This window comes from Trichechus manatus, unplaced genomic scaffold (assembly GCF_000243295.1).
Source record: "Trichechus manatus latirostris isolate Lorelei unplaced genomic scaffold, TriManLat1.0 scaffold00023, whole genome shotgun sequence".
Classification (NCBI taxonomy): Eukaryota; Metazoa; Chordata; class Mammalia; order Sirenia; family Trichechidae; genus Trichechus; species Trichechus manatus.
The window spans coordinates 8,317,623-8,333,267 of NW_004443959.1; the positions used below are offsets into that span (position 1 = coordinate 8,317,623).

General features: G+C 37.6%; 1 protein-coding gene across 2 annotated transcripts in view; it reads left to right on the forward strand.

Moving 5' to 3' along the window:
- NOL10 (nucleolar protein 10) overlaps nucleotides 1-15,645 on the forward strand; it is a 131,843-nt gene that overhangs the window by 41,690 nt on the left and 74,508 nt on the right. For both annotated transcript variants that reach the window (XM_004373062.2, XM_023728255.1), the window contains exons 12-13: nucleotides 1,323-1,389; nucleotides 15,354-15,406. In XM_004373062.2, coding sequence (XP_004373119.1) covers nucleotides 1,323-1,389; nucleotides 15,354-15,406 — 120 coding nt within the window. The remainder of the gene's footprint in view (nucleotides 1-1,322; nucleotides 1,390-15,353; nucleotides 15,407-15,645) is intronic.

The following is a 15,645-nucleotide window of genomic DNA, read 5'->3' on the forward strand; positions in this document are numbered from 1 at the left end:
TTTCTATTGTTAATTTCTACCTTGATGGCATTGTGGTCAGTCACTGTATTATTTAACTGTGGCATCTTTTCTCTTTTGTTCCTTGCTATTATAGCTCCTTTTCTCTACATTTTTCCCCCCTTCTCTCATTCCTATTTGATTGGAAACTTGAGGGGGAGGAGAGTTAGATGTGTGAATTTCATCATTTGTCTTGAATTAGGACTTAACTGCTGTTTTTAGTTGAGTGTGACATAACCATTTTCACTGTGCTTTATACTTCTTTTGCCACAGTTAGCCACACCCTGGGTCCCTGAGTGGTGCAAATGGTTAAATGCCCGACTATTATCCGAAAGGCCACAGCCTGGAAACCCCTGTGGAGCAGTTCTACTCTGCACACATGGGGTCCCCGTGAGTCAGAATCAGTTCAGTGGCAATAACAAAGCAGCACTCACAGCCTGGAATCAGTCTTCTGATAATGACTTATAATGCAAAAGCGAGTAGTAATTTTCATTATCAGCTCTTGAAATCATCTTGCTGTAATTGCTACAGTAAATTTTATTTTGGCATTTTGTTTCTTATGACTAAATACTTCTTGCTAACACCCAGGTTACTTGGTTTGGCTTGCCTTGCTTGTCTTGTATCTTTTCCTTCACCTTTCTCCACACCCATCTTCTTCTGTCTTTGTTTTCTTTTGCTTTCCCTCTCTTAATTTTTTAAAATTTAGTACATTTCTCCTACATTGAAAATAAACAAGTTTTATTTAGCTTTAACTACAAATATTTATTTATTTAGCTAGTAATATTTAGTAAAAAAAAAACTTACGTATTTATAGGATATTTTTTGTGTCAGTTATTTTATATCTATTATTTACTTGATTTTCCTCAAAACCTTGTGATACTGGCACAGGAGATATTGTCCTCATTTTACCATGTTGGCCACATCTCTTGGTGTTTTTGAGTACAGTTTAAGTAAGGTATTATATTTTACAGGTTATGAGTATTTTTCTTTTAAAAAGTTGATGCACAACTCTATTTTAAGCTTTATCCATTTCTACTATGAAGACATTTTCTTAAATCTTTATGTTTGTGTTTTTGGACAAGTCACCTCTCCTCTCTGGGCCTCAGTTTCCCCATCTCTACAATGAGAGCATTTGGTATATTGATAAGGTGAATTCTGTGAGATCCTTTTAAACTTAAATTCTGTTATTTCAGTTATGTGATTTTGTTTTTTTACATAGCAATAGTGATTAGGTTATGTCTTCAGTTTATTTTTCCTGTGTGACAATGCCAGAAGTAGTTTTCCTTTAATTATTTCAATGATTCCTTTTTTTGCTTACTCTGTAGGGAAAAATATTTACTTCCTTGGAGCCAGAACATGACATTAATGATGTCTGCCTGTATCCCAACTCAGGTATGCCTTATGTAGTAAATGAACATTTAATGGTAGGCTATACTTTATTGGATTTTAAACTCATTTTATTTTTTAAGACAGGGTTTGGCTTGGTCAGGACACTTAATTGGATATTGTATTTACTGGAAAAAATCAAGAGCAGGAAGTAGTGTGGATGATTCAGAAAATGGCACTCTTAATGACTCAGATCTCAGCCAGGCTAGTTATTAGTAGAAACTAGTAACAGTGTATAGGTAGGTGGCAGGTGAAATGCTATTTTAGTTTGTTCCTTAGCTCTTTTATGTGGTAAGTAATAGTGTGTGGAAATTGAGGTTAGGGATTGGAGAAGGCTGAAGTTGCCTAATAATATACAGTGGCTGATAAAGCCGTGGGCTTTGGTACATTCTATGTTGTACACTGTTCAGCAAATTATGTGACAGATTCTGAGATTTCACAGTACCTTCAAAGCAAATCTTTGAAGATTTGGGGATATAAGAGAAAAATGAGAGCAGTTCCTGCTGTGAATGAAGTACTCTGGGACAGCGCTACACAGATAATCTTGATAGAGGGATACAACGGACAACATGGACAGTTCCATCGTGTAGGTACAGACAACACTTCGACAGCGTGTTAGAGTGATTTCAACCAGAGCCAACTAGAAGAGATTATAGAGAAGGTTTTTATTTGCATCATGTTTTGAATGGTGAATGAGACTTGGTTAGATGGAGTTGAAGGATGAGGTGATCTACATGAGAGAGCAGTGCAAGGAAGAGCTAAAAGAATAGGCTACTTAGAGCTTGTTCGGAAACGGTGAGGAGCCTCATGTGACTGGAGTTCTGGTGGCTATAGGAAAGCTGAAGTGCAAATTAAGTGCGAAGGTAGGTAGTTGTGGAGAAACTCAGATGACCCGCTGAATTGTTTGGGCTTTATTTAGGGTCAGAGAGGACCTGCTTAGACTGTGCTTTAGGAAGGTAATTCTGCCACACTATAAAGGGTAGATTGGTTTTGAACTAAAATGATTAGGAATAGAGTAACACTATTAGCTGAAATAGGTAGTACAAGAGAGCAGGTTTGGAAAGAAAGCTTATGTTTTGTTTCTTGAACATTTTGAGTGTTAGGAGGTGATGGGACAGTGATGTGGCAGTATCTGGCAGAGGGTCTCAAACCTGGCAGCCCATAAGAATGACCTGGGAAGCTTTAAAAAAAATACAAATCCCTTGGCCTCATCCCAGATGTACTAACTCATACTGTTAAAGGTAGGGCCCAGAAATTGGTATTTTTAACAGGCTCCCCAAGTGATTGTTACGCCGCAAGCACTGCACTAATCCACCTGCGGTGCAGTAGTAAATTCGGGCTCAAGAGAAGTAGGTCAGCAGTATAAATTGTTGACACATGCAAATAGAGGTTATCGCAGAAGAAGTGGGAATGAATGAGATACTGATGGAGGAAGTGTGGAGTGAGACAAGAAAAAGGACCTGAGAGTTCATTTAGAGGGAGAATGAAGAGCCACCTGAGAAATTTAACAGTGACATAATGACAGTAAAAGAACCAGTAGTTTTTGAAGTGTAACAGAAGCCGAGAGAGGAGAGGTTCAATTGACATGGATCAGCAAGTATTAAATATTACAGAAGTTGAGGCAGGAAGCATAGAACTAAGATTTATTGAATGCTACAGGTGATGGGTGCTGTAATATAAATTTTTCATTTAATATTTTTAAAACCCTGTACAGTCAGTGGCAGAGCCCTGATGGCGCAGTGGTTAAGAGCTCGGCTGCTAACCAAAAGGTTGGCAGTTTGAATCCACCAATCTGCTCCTTGGAAATCCTGTGGGGCAGTTCCTCTTTGTCCAGTAGGGTCGCCATGAGTTGGAATCGACTCGATGGCAGCGGGTTTGGTTTTGGTTTTATAGTCAGTGGCACACTGCTTTTTCTTTTTCGTTTCTTCCTTCCTTCCTTTTTTTTGTTAGTAATTTGCCCAGGATCACACGTGTTCATGTGTGGCAGTGCTTAGTTCAGAACCCAGCCGTTCCTGATTCAGGAGCGCATGCTCTTTCCATTTTCTATCCTGCTTGCCTAAAAGAGAGGAGAAACTGTGGGCCTTGGGAATTAGCATTTCATTGGTGGTGGTAGAGAGGATTTTGTTTTAATGGTGGGGGTGAAGTCAGATTATGGTGGGCTGAGGAATTGCCGACGAGGATGCTGGGCTCCTAGTAGAAGGTATTGGAATGGTCTAAAATGAGGTCTGAGCTAAAGAATAAGGTGAGTAAAACCAGGTGGATTTAAGGTTGGAATAAAGGTGAAGAGCAGGTTTAGCTGCATTGAAGGAATGAGCTTGAAGGATGGCAGCTAGCAGATGGCAGATAGTGGTGAGAGAAAGAAATTCTAGTGCTGTACTCTCCAGCTACTAAGGCACTAGCCACACATGGCTGTTGAGAACCTGAAATGTGACTAGTTTGAATTGAGATGTGCTGTAAGTGTAAAATGCACACTAGATTTCAAAGATGTTGTATTAAAGAAAAGTAAAACAGCTCACTAATAATTTTTTATATTGATTACATGTTGAAATGATAATATTTGGACATACTGGGTTAAGTGAACTATATTAATATTTTACCTTTTTCTATTAATGTGGCTACTGGAAAATTTAAAACCACTTATGTGGTTCTTAAGATACTTCTTTTGGTCAGTGCTGGCCTAGACTTTGAGATCTTTAAGAGTTTTGGATGGTGGTGAGGTACAAGGTATTAATAGTTCTTGTGCTTGGCTCAGGTGGAGTGGGGGTTATGGAGCCTGGTAAGATGCCTTGATGTTTCCATTGCAACCAAGAATGCAGAGGGCCAGAGAGGCACTTGCTTCCGCTTCTGTTGACCTCCCTGGGTACGTGTGTACTGGGCTGCTGTGCCTATGCACTTGTTCTCCATTCCCTGAGAAGGGCTAGACATTGAACTCTATTTGTGGTCAGCTTTACATTTCTGACCTTTCAGGGTCGACTCTTGTGCATCCCCTGTCTGCTATCTTCAATGGACATAAACATCTATTAAATCCACAAAGTGTGAGACTGCTTGGCAAGAAAACTTCTTTCTGAAAATACTTGAGCTTTTCGCAAACTATAAAGAAACCCATTCTTAAAATTCCATCGATGAAGGTTGTTGGAATTATAAGGACTGACGAGAGTGAGGCTTATATGTATATTAGAAGGAAAGGGCTCTTGACCTAGATCACTACTGAGTCTGAGGCTTAAAATGCAGTTGAAAGGGTGCACATCATTCCATTAGTATCTCTGGAATACTAATTTTATTTTTTCCTCCTGGGTCTTAAAATCGAAAATGGTTTTATTTTCTCATGATAAAAATAATGCATGCTTCTTAATGAAAAAATTCAAAGGGTTTATTTCTGGGGAAAATATCCAGGACATTTATTTAACAGAGATCATTATGTTTATAATATTTCAATTGTGTAAGTATTTATAGTATTCTAATTTTAATAATTAATGCATAATAAATTAATTTTAAGAAAAAGTGTTTTGACAGTTTGGACAGAAAGTGTTCTTAACAATAACATTTTTAAAATAGTCTATACCAGGGATTGGCAAACTGTGATCTGTGGGCCAAATTCAGCCCACCACCTGTTTTTGTTTGGCCTATGAGCTAAGAAAGTTTTAAATATTTAAATGATTGAAAAAAAATCAAAAGAAGAATACTATTTTGTGACATGTGGAAATAATACCAAATTCAAATTTTAGTGTCTTTCATCATAAAGAAGGTTTTACACGAATACAGTCATATTCATTTATGTAATGTCTGTGGCTGCTTTTGCAAGACTACAGCAGAGTTGAGCAGTTGCCACAGCAGCCATTTGGCCCACAAAGCCTAAAATATTTACGACCTGGCTATTACAGAAAAAGTTTGCCAACTTCTGGTCTGTATTACTAATTTCATAGAAAAAAAAGATCTCTTTATCCCCAGTCTTCTCCCCTCCCCCTTCCCCTGTTGACAGCTTTATTGAGACATGTTTGACATACCATAAAATACGTCGATTAAAAGTGCATACTTCAGTAATTTATAGTATGTTCATAGAGTTGTACAACATCACCACAATCTAATTTTATAGCATTTCTGTCACCCCAAAAAGAAACCCCGTACACATTAGAATTCATTCTCCATTTTCTACCAACCTTCCCAACTCTAGGCAACCACTAATCTCCTCTCTGTCTATATGTTTTGCCTATTCTGGACATTTCACATAAATGGACTCATACAGTATGTAGCGTTTTGTGACGGGATTCTTTTATGAAGCATGTTTTCAAGTTTCATCCATGTTGTAGCATGCATCAGTACTTGTATGTACTTTTGAGTTGGACTTATTTCACTAAGTATAATGCATTTGAGATTCATGCATGTTGTTGCATGTGTAAATAGCTCATTTCTTGTTATTGCTGAGCAGTATTCTGCTGTTTGACTTGCACTTCAGTTTGTTCATTCACTCACTAGATAAACGACATTTAGGTTGTTTCTGATTTTTGTAGTTTTAAGAATAAAGATGCCATAAACGTTTAAACATACAGGTTTTGGTGTGAGCCTAAGTTTTAATACTCTAGTAATATGGTCATAATGGTAAGTATATGTTTAACATTGTAAGAAACTCTCAAAATGTTTTCTGAAGCAGCTATTCCACTTTGCTTTCCCACCAGCAGTATCTCAGCATCCCAGTTGCTCCACACCCTTTCTGTCACTTGGCATTGTCAGTTTGTTTTTTAAAATTCAGCCATTCTAATATGTGGGTAGAAGTCTCTCGTTGTAGTTTTTTTTTTTTTCCTCATTGTAGTTTTAATTTGCCTGTCTCTAATGACTAATGATGTTGAGTATCTTTTTAAGTACTTTCTTGCCATCTATATTTCTTCTTCGTTGAAGTGTCTGTCCAAATCCTTTACCCATTTTTATTAGGTTGCTTATTTTCTTATTGTTGAATTTTGAGAGTGCTTTATGTTGAGTTTTTAAAAATAAGAAAAAAATTTTTTGTAATTTTGTCATTTAACCATTTTTTAAAAAATTTTATCGTGTTTTAGGTGAAAGTTTGCAGCACAAATTAGTTTCTCATTCAAAAATTTATACACAAATTGTTTTGTGATGTTGGTTGCAGTTCCCCCAATGTGTCAGCACCTTCCCCCTTTTTCTTTGCACCCTGGGTTCTCCGTGTCCTTTTCATCCAGCTTTCCTGTCTTCTTGCCTTTGCTTTTGGGCAGGTGTTGCTCATTTGGTCTCTGTCTTAGTCATCTAGTGCTGCTATAACAAACACCACAAGTGGATGGTTTTAACGAAGAGAAGTTTATTTCCTCACAGTCAAAGTAAGCTAAAAGTCCAAATTCAGGGCGTCAGCTCCAGGGAAAGGCCTTTTCTCTCTGTCAGCCTTCTTCTCTTCCGTGTTCCCCTGGACTAGGAGCTTCTCTGCCCAGGGACCCCGGTCCAAAGGACGCGCTCTGCTCCCAGCCCTGCTTTCTTGATAGTATGAGGTCCCCCTGTCTCACTGCTGACTTCTGTCTTTTATATCTCAAGAGATTGCCTCAGGACACAATCCAGTCTTGTAAATTGAGTCCTCCCTCACTAACACAACTGCTGCCCATCCTCCGTCATTAACATCATAGAGGCAGGATTTACAACACACAGGAAAATCACACAATACCGGGAATCATGGCCCAGCCAAACTGATAACACACATTTTTTGGGGGACATAATTCAATCCATGACAGTCTCAAATACTTGATTGAACCACATTTTGTTTACGCATTCATCTACTGATGAATATTTAGTCTGTTTCCACCTTGTGGCTATTGTGAATAGTGCTACAGTGAACACTGATGTAAAAATATCTGTATTCCTGCTTTCAGTTCTTTTGGGCATATACCTAAAGTGGAATTGCTGAGTTATATGTTAATTCTATGTTTAGTTTTTTTTAGGAACTGCCAAGCTATTTTCCACAGCACCTGCATCATTTTACATTCCCACCAGCAATGCACAAGACTTTCAGTTTCTCCACATGCTCAGCAACACCTATTATTTTCCTTTTTTTTTTTTTTTTTAAAATAATAGCCATCCTATTGGGTATGAAGTAGTATCTCATTGTGGTTTTGATTTGCATTTCCATAATAACTGTGAGGTTGAGCATCATTTCATGTGCTTGTTGGCCATTTGTATATTTTTGGAGAAATGTCTGTTCAAGTCCTTTGCCCATTTTTTAATTGGGTTGTTTGTCTTTTTGTTGTTGAGTTGTAGTAGTTCTTTATATATTCTGTATATTAAACTCTTATCAGATACATGGTTACCAAATATTTTCTCCCATTCTCTAGGTGTCTCTTAACTTTCTTTATAAAGTCCTTTGATGCACAAATTGTTTAATTTTGATGTAAATCCAAATTATCTAATTTTTCTTCTGCGGCTTGTGTTCTTGGTGTCATACCTAAGCATCGGGTCAAAACAAGGTCTTAAAGCTTTACTCTTTTGTTTTCTTCTATAAATTTTATGGTTTAATTTCTTATATTTAGGTTGTTGATTCATTTTGAGTTACTTTTTGTATGTGGTGTGAAGTAGGGCTCCAACTTCATTCTTCTGCATATGGCTATCCAGTTGTTACAGCACCGTTTGTTGAAAGAGACTTTTCTTTTCCCATTAAATGGACTCGGCACCTTTGTCAAAAATCAGATGGCCATAGATGTAAAGATTTATTTCTGGACCCTCAATTCTCTTCCACTGGTCTGTATGTCTATCCTTATACCAGTACTGGAGCCTTGGTGGCATACTGGCTAAGAGCTCGCCTGCTAACAAAAAGATCAGCAGTTCAAATCCACCAGCAACTCCTTGGAAACCCTATGGTGGCAGTTCTGCCCTGTCCTGTAGGGTTGCTGTGAGTCGGAATTGACTTGACAGCAACAGGCTTTATACCAGTTCTACACTGTTTTGATTACTGTAGCTTTATAGTACGTTTTGAGATTGGGAAGTGTGAGCCCTCCTACTTTGTTCTTCTTCAGGATGTTTTGACTATTCAGGGTCCTTTGCAGTTCCATGTAAGTTATGAGGATTGGCTTTTCCATTTCTGCAAAAAAAAAAAAAAGTTGAAATTTTGATAGGGATTGCATTGAATTTGTAGATCACTTTGGGTAGTATTGACATCTTAGTATTAAGTCTTCCAATCCATGAGCACTATGTCTTTCCATTTATTTAGGTCTTTAGTTTCTTTCGGAGCCCTGGTAGCACAGTGGTTAAGAGTTTGGCTGCTAACCAAAAGGTCAGCAGTTCAAATCCACCAGCTGCTCCTTGGAAACCCTATGGGGCAGTTCTGCTCACTATGAGTCGAAATCAACTCGACGGCAACAGGTTTGGTTTTTCAGCAGTATTTTATACTTTTCATTGTACAAATCTTTCACTTCCTTGATTAAATTTATTCCTAGGTATTTTGTTCTTTTAAATGTTATTGTAAATTAATTTTTTTTTAACTTCCTTTTCAGCTTGTTCCTTGCTAATATATAGAAACACAACTGATTTTTATGTGTTAATCTTGTAATCCCCAGAATTTTATTAAGAAAAATTTGAAACATACAGGAAAGTTGAAAGACTAGTAGTGTGATCATCTTTTTATCCTCTACCTAGAGTCAACATTTGTTGACTATTTTGCTGTATTTGCTATATATACATATATGTACATACACACACACACACACACACACACACACCCCACATATACATATTGTGGGGGTGGTGGAATGTGGACATGGTGGTACCTTACCTCTATCTAATTCAGCATTTATCTCACAAAAATAAAGACATTCTTTTATAAAGTGCCATTATCATTGAGTCCCTGGCTGGTGCAAATGGTTAACACACTCGGCTGCTTACTGAAAGGTTGGAGGTTCCAGTCCACCAAGAGGGGCCTCGGAAGAAAGGCCTGGTGATCTGCTTCCGAAAATTTAGTCATTGAAAATGTTATGGAGCACAGTTCTACTCTGACACACATGGGGCTGCCATGAGCCAGAACTGACTTGATGGCAACTTGTAACAGGTACTTATCACACCTAATAAAATTAGCAATAATTTGCTAATAAAATTATATCCAGTTCATTTTCAATTGCCCCTAAAATGCCTTTTTAAAGCCCTCTTTTGGGACTAGGATATAAACAAGGTTATTCATTATATTTAGTAGTTATGTCTCTTTAGTTTCTTTTAAAGCAGAGTAGTATCCCTATCTTTTTTTTTTTTCTTTCTCTGTGACAATGACTTTTCTAAGATCAGGACAGTAGTCTTGTATAATGTCCCTCATTCTGGATTTGTGTGATTGTTTCTCCTAGTGTCATTGAACTTGCTCCTCCAGCCCCAGTAGTTTTTCTAAAATAGAAGTGAAGTCTAAAGGTTTGGTTAACCTTAGGTTAAGTATTGTGGACAAGAACAATTCATAGGAATGCTGGGTCCTTCATGTCAGATCCCAACATGTCAGGTCATCCCAGTATCAGTGATGATCAGTTAGATCAATTTAAGATGATGCCCACCATCTCTCTTCATTATAAAGTTAGGGAGCCCTGGTAGGTTTCTTTTTTTTTTTCCCCCATAAAATTTTATTTTCTGGAAAGTAAAATTTTTAACGATGTTTTGGAAAGAGGAATGACTTTTATTGTCAAAAAACTTATAAGAGGATAATCAAACATGCAAAACCTAGCTAAATAAATTATTTTATAAGATAGTAAGCGCAGGAAGACAAATACCCCACAGCTTCTTTGCAGTTTGGATCTGAGCATAGTTGATTCATATGCTTTGCTATCTTTACCTTACTATACCACACCTTTTTCCTTTAATGCTACTCTTTATATTTTCTGCTTAATCATTATGAGATTAATCATATTTGAGAAAAGCTAAAACATTCTCCTTTTTTTATCTTCTCGCTTACTCATTTTGGACTAAAGCCTAATCATGATTATTGTTGTGTAATATTTTTCTAATAACAAGACTGCTCAGATTATTGAGAAATGATTCCATCTTCCTGGCTCATTTTATGGTCCTGCTTTTGTTCATTCAGTCATTTATTCAGCATGTATACATCGAGCAACTGTTCCTTGTAGGGTATGGCACGTAAAGAGGTAGCATGAGTATAAGACTTTAGCATGCATTGGATTCATGTGGGGAGCTTGTTAACCATTTCATGAGCCATGGGATATATGGTATCCCACCCACTTTTTCCAGCTCCCAGGTTTCTTGGGACTCTGCTTTTCCTGCTAAAAGTATTTGCTGCCCTTCTGTGGGGACTTGTGTAATGGTGAAAGGTGAAAGAAACGTTCATTGAGGCAAAATAGCTGGGGTATCAGCCTTAAATGTAAGGTAGTGCATCCAGGAAGTGTGATTGGATAAAATTTTTGTCTCTTTTGTCTTTTATACAGCTAGATAAGTCTTGTAAGCATATTTATGGTTTCCTTGTGATAGTTAGGGAGCCCTGGGGTGTGTGTGTGTGTGTGTGTGTGTGTGTGTGTGTGTGTGTGTGTGTGTCACAGTACATCCTGCTACCCATGACCAATGAGACAGATGGGCACCCACTAATCATGGTGCCCGAGAATCCCTCCAAGGTTTTGTGGGAACCATGTATTCCGAAATAATATTTCTCAAAATCCATATTACCAACCAAAAATTTAAAAACGCACTCCATGACTCAGCTTGCTTCCATTAATGAAAACACCTGGTATGAAAAAAAAACAAAAAAAAAACGTTAAAAGCAGACAACAGTAGGGTCTTGAAAGGGTTTTAAGCATAGGTACGTCTGAGCCTCATCCCAGACCTGTGGAATTAGGAACGGTGGTTTCATCACTATCCAAGTTTAGTTATCTAGTGCTGCTATAACAGAAATACCACAAATGGGTGGCTTTAACAAACGAATTTATTTTCTCACAGTTTAGGAGGCTAGAAGTTCAAATTCAGAGCACTGGCTCTAGGGGAAAGCTTTCTCTTTCTGTTGGCTCTGGAGGAAGGTCCTTGTCTCTTTTAGCTTCTGCTCCTGGACAGTCTCATGAGGCTTGACGTCTCTCTTTCCCCATCTCTGCTTCATAGCTTACTTGCTTTAATCTCTTTTATATCTCAAAAGAGATTGACTCAAGACACACCCTATGCTAATCCAGTCTAATTAACGTAACAAAGACAACCATTTCCAAATCGGATTATAACCACAGACATAGAGGTTAGGATTTACAACACATATTTAGAGGGAACACAGTTCAATCCATAACACTTACTTTGAATTTCTGTACTTATTTTATGGACTGGTAACAGTGTAGAGGCTGGCCCTTGGACCACACTTTGAGGAGTACTGCTTTAGAGCAGTGTTTCTGATTTTAGTCTGCGCTTCGGTGAGTGCTTTAGCTCGCTAAGCAGATACAGGTGAGTATTTGTATGCGCATGTTTCTGGGAGGGTATTGTTTTATCAAATTCTCTTTTCACTGGTTTGATTGTACAGGACTAGTTCATATGTGATATGTTCTTTTGACTCTAGGTGCTGATTATCTTTTCCTTCTCTTTTAAAATGACATTTTTATTGTTGAAACAATAAACAAGAACATTAAGGGACATTTAAAGGAAAAAACCGTCTATATTTCCATAGTGTCTTCACAAGTACTATGATCATACTCATTTCCCTGTATTTTGTGTTTTTATCTTGTGTTCATTTGTTTTCAATTGTACTCATACTGTGTATATAACTGTCTTTTGCTTTTCAGTTTGACATTATGTTAAAAATATTTTTCATGTTGCTGTAACCCTAAAACCGAACCCATTGCTGTCAGGTCAGTTCCTACTCATAGTGACCCTATAGGACAGAGTAGAACTGCCCCATAGAGTTTCCAAGGCAGTAATCTTTATGGAAGCAGACTGCCACATCTTTCTCCCGTGGAGCAGCTAATGGATTCGAACAGCTGATGTTTTGGTTAGCAGCTGAGTGCTAAACAACTGCACCACCAGTGCTTTCATGTTGCTATATCATGTTTATATTGACCCTGTTTAATAGTTTACTATTTGATCATGTGAGAAGTATTTTAATTTTACCTTAGTTGTTGTTGGAACTTTAGAGTCACATGTTGGGCTTTGGAGTTAGCCAGATCAGTAGAATGTCAGCTGCTCCGTTTTCTTACCTATGTGGTGACCTTGAGCAAATTATTTAACTTTCTGAAGCTATTTTCTTACCTGTAAATTTAAAGTGCCTGGCACTTTACACACCATAAATGTTTGCTTTCTCTTGCCTTTGATCATCTTAATTTCTGCTGAACTAAGTCTTTCTTTCAGTGGTTTCATTTTCTGTTTCTACTTGTTATAGATACTTAATACTCCTTGGGCTTTGTGAGGTTGTGAGGTTCTTATTCATACTTGAATAATTGAATTGGTTTCGATGGTGGCCCTCCCCACTTTGGTTTGGTAGTAGATCAGGTTGTATCATTAGGTAACACTTGGCCAAGTCAGATCCTACCCCACTGTATAAAACAATCTAGCTGAGTCCATTCCGAATTCTTTTGTGTACTCAGATTACTGTCTTTTCTGTGGCTTGTTTGATAGCTGTAGTTGTGTTTCCTTGTGGAATGTTCATTTGAATGAGCCAGTGAAGTTTGGCTGAGGAGATGTCTTTGTCAGGGACTGTCTTTTTGGTTAAAATATATGTCTTCTGTCCTCAAAACTTTTTCTCTGGTTATATCTAAAGGCATTTGGGAAGCTTTGGCAGTACTGTTAGTGAAAATTTGGGACGAGGCACAATCAATAGAAATTGCTTCCTTCCATCATTGCCTCAGGGAACATGTTTCTGTGACCAGAAAAGTGCTGAAATTAAAAGATTTTATAGGTGCTACAAGCTGTGAAATAAGCTGCGATTTTTGTTTTGCTCTGACTTAGAGATCAGGGCTTCGAACCAGTTCATTCTGGTTCGAACCCCTACTGAGACTTTGTATTTCCACCCGAAATATGTTGAACCAGAATCCACATTTTAACAAGATCGCCAGGTAGTTCTTCTGTATGATACATTTTGAGAACCACTGCTCTATTAGTGGTTCTCAGAACTGGTCCATAAACAGCAGCGTTAGCATCACCTGGGAACTTGTTAGAAATGCAAATTCTCAGCAGGGGTTTGAACGGGAACAAACTGATTCGAAGCCCTGTTACAGATATATTCTTGCTTTTCTAGACTTGACTAAGTGCTTTTAGATGTTTGTTTTTGGTGAACTGTTGGTTCCCTGTTCAGGGTTATCGCATACTTTTGTGATATTTGCAAGATGTGTCTCTGCTGAGATATAATTGAATTCTTGCTTTCTGATTGGGTGTTAATTAACTTAATTAGTCTCAGCATTTCATTTCTGTAACAGTTTAAAACGCTTTTCAAATCTTTTATATTACGAAGGAGGAGCAGCAAAAAATATTTTTAAAAATACAGAATCAAATCATTGCCCTTAACATTTGGTTGTGTTTAATCATGATTATGTGATCTGATAATCCAGATGTCTTTCCTCTAAGGATTCCTCTATCATATTTTACAAAAACATTTTTTTAAATAATATAATTTGATCTGTGAAAGTATTTAAAAATAAGAGCTTGAGTTTGAATTTTAGCTTTAAAATTCACTAGCTCTGTGACAGTGACACTCTCTTTACGCTCTTATTTTTCTGATCTGTAAAATAGGGATGGTGCTATTTCTTACTTAGAGGGTTATTGAATGTTTACTAAGTTAATTCCTGTGAAAGTGCTCAGTAAATCATAAAAGTCCTGCCCAAATGTTTACTGATTTCGATTCAATTTAAAATGCGTCAGTCTGGAGCTGAGGTATGATTGGCCTTGGCAGTTGCCTATTGCCATGTCATCTGTTTAAAGAGACTTTCCAGGGTAGTAGGTTACAAATGTGGCTGAAAAAAGAGAAGAAACTTGACACATGTAAATACTTTGGTACTAAATAGTTTAGTACTTCAAAAGAATAACATTCATACGTTACTGTTGCTACCGGGGTTATATGGAAAACCTTTATTGAATGCCAGAAAATTGTGCCTTAATTGAGTTTTGCTTTCTTATGCTGATCCCAAGGATACTAAATTATTCACTCCCTTGATTGGTTCAGTCTGTTAAAGCTCCCCTATGAGTAAATTATTTTATTACAGTAAAGACTATTGGATTCCATCTAGGTCTTTTCTGGTGTAGCCACACGTAGCATTCTCCTTATGTCACTTTGTTTTCAATTTAAGTGTGAAGTTGAACTTTAGAATTTTAGGGAGGTGGACTCTCCTTAACCACTGTAAGTCTCCAGTTATGAAAACTCTTCATATTTATGATGGTACTCAGTGAAACAGTTCAGCTATGTGTGTATTTAAAAAAAAATTGTTTTGATTGGTGTTGACTTTCTGTGGTTTCAGGACAGTGATATGTTGTTGAAAGCACTTTGACATTTTTTGTTGTTGTTGATAGTGAAATGAAAGGTGTTCAAACAGTAAATTAGGAGCTACTTTGCTATGACATTTTGTAGAAAATGCTTTACCTTGGTTCTTTGATTCCTGATTAACAGAAGGAAGACTTTCTTCTTAACTTCCTTTTTATAATAAATAAATAAAGGCTCTTGGGATATTTTGGCACTGAAACTACATTTTATCTACATACCTGAACTTAAAACTTTCCCCCTTAAAAATGATGGCAAACTTTATGGAGATTTGAGAATTTTATGGTGGGCGCCTACTCCTTTGTTTAACTAGTGCAACCTGAGCATTCTGCAGATAGGAAAGTTGGCATTTCTGATGGCTTGATGATTTGCTTAAGGTCCCACTCGTCTAGGAGAGTCAGGGTCTGAAGCCCAGGGCTTGACTCCTGGGGCACTTGCAGTCTGTGGTCTTCTGCTGTGGGCTGTGTACTGAGCCCTTTTTTCCTTACACATTTGAAAATGTAAGACGAACAAAAGGGCACTTTCCTTTTCCCCATGTGTTTACCTTTTTCATTGTGTTTATTTTTAGGAATGCTTTTTACTGCCAATGAAACCCCCAAGATGGGCATTTATTACCTTCCGGTAAGTAATACAAATAGGAGTCATGATTAAAATGGGACAAGCAAAGATGGTTTATTTTTATTGTTTCCCATACAAAAATTTATCCATACATTGTTATGTGACCCTAATTGCTCTCCTTATACTGTGACAGCACACTCCTCCTTTCCACCGATTCCCCATGTCCATTCAACCAGCTCCAATCCTCTCTGCCTTCCCATCTCACCTCCGGACAGAAGCTGCCCGTTTAGTCTCTTGTATCT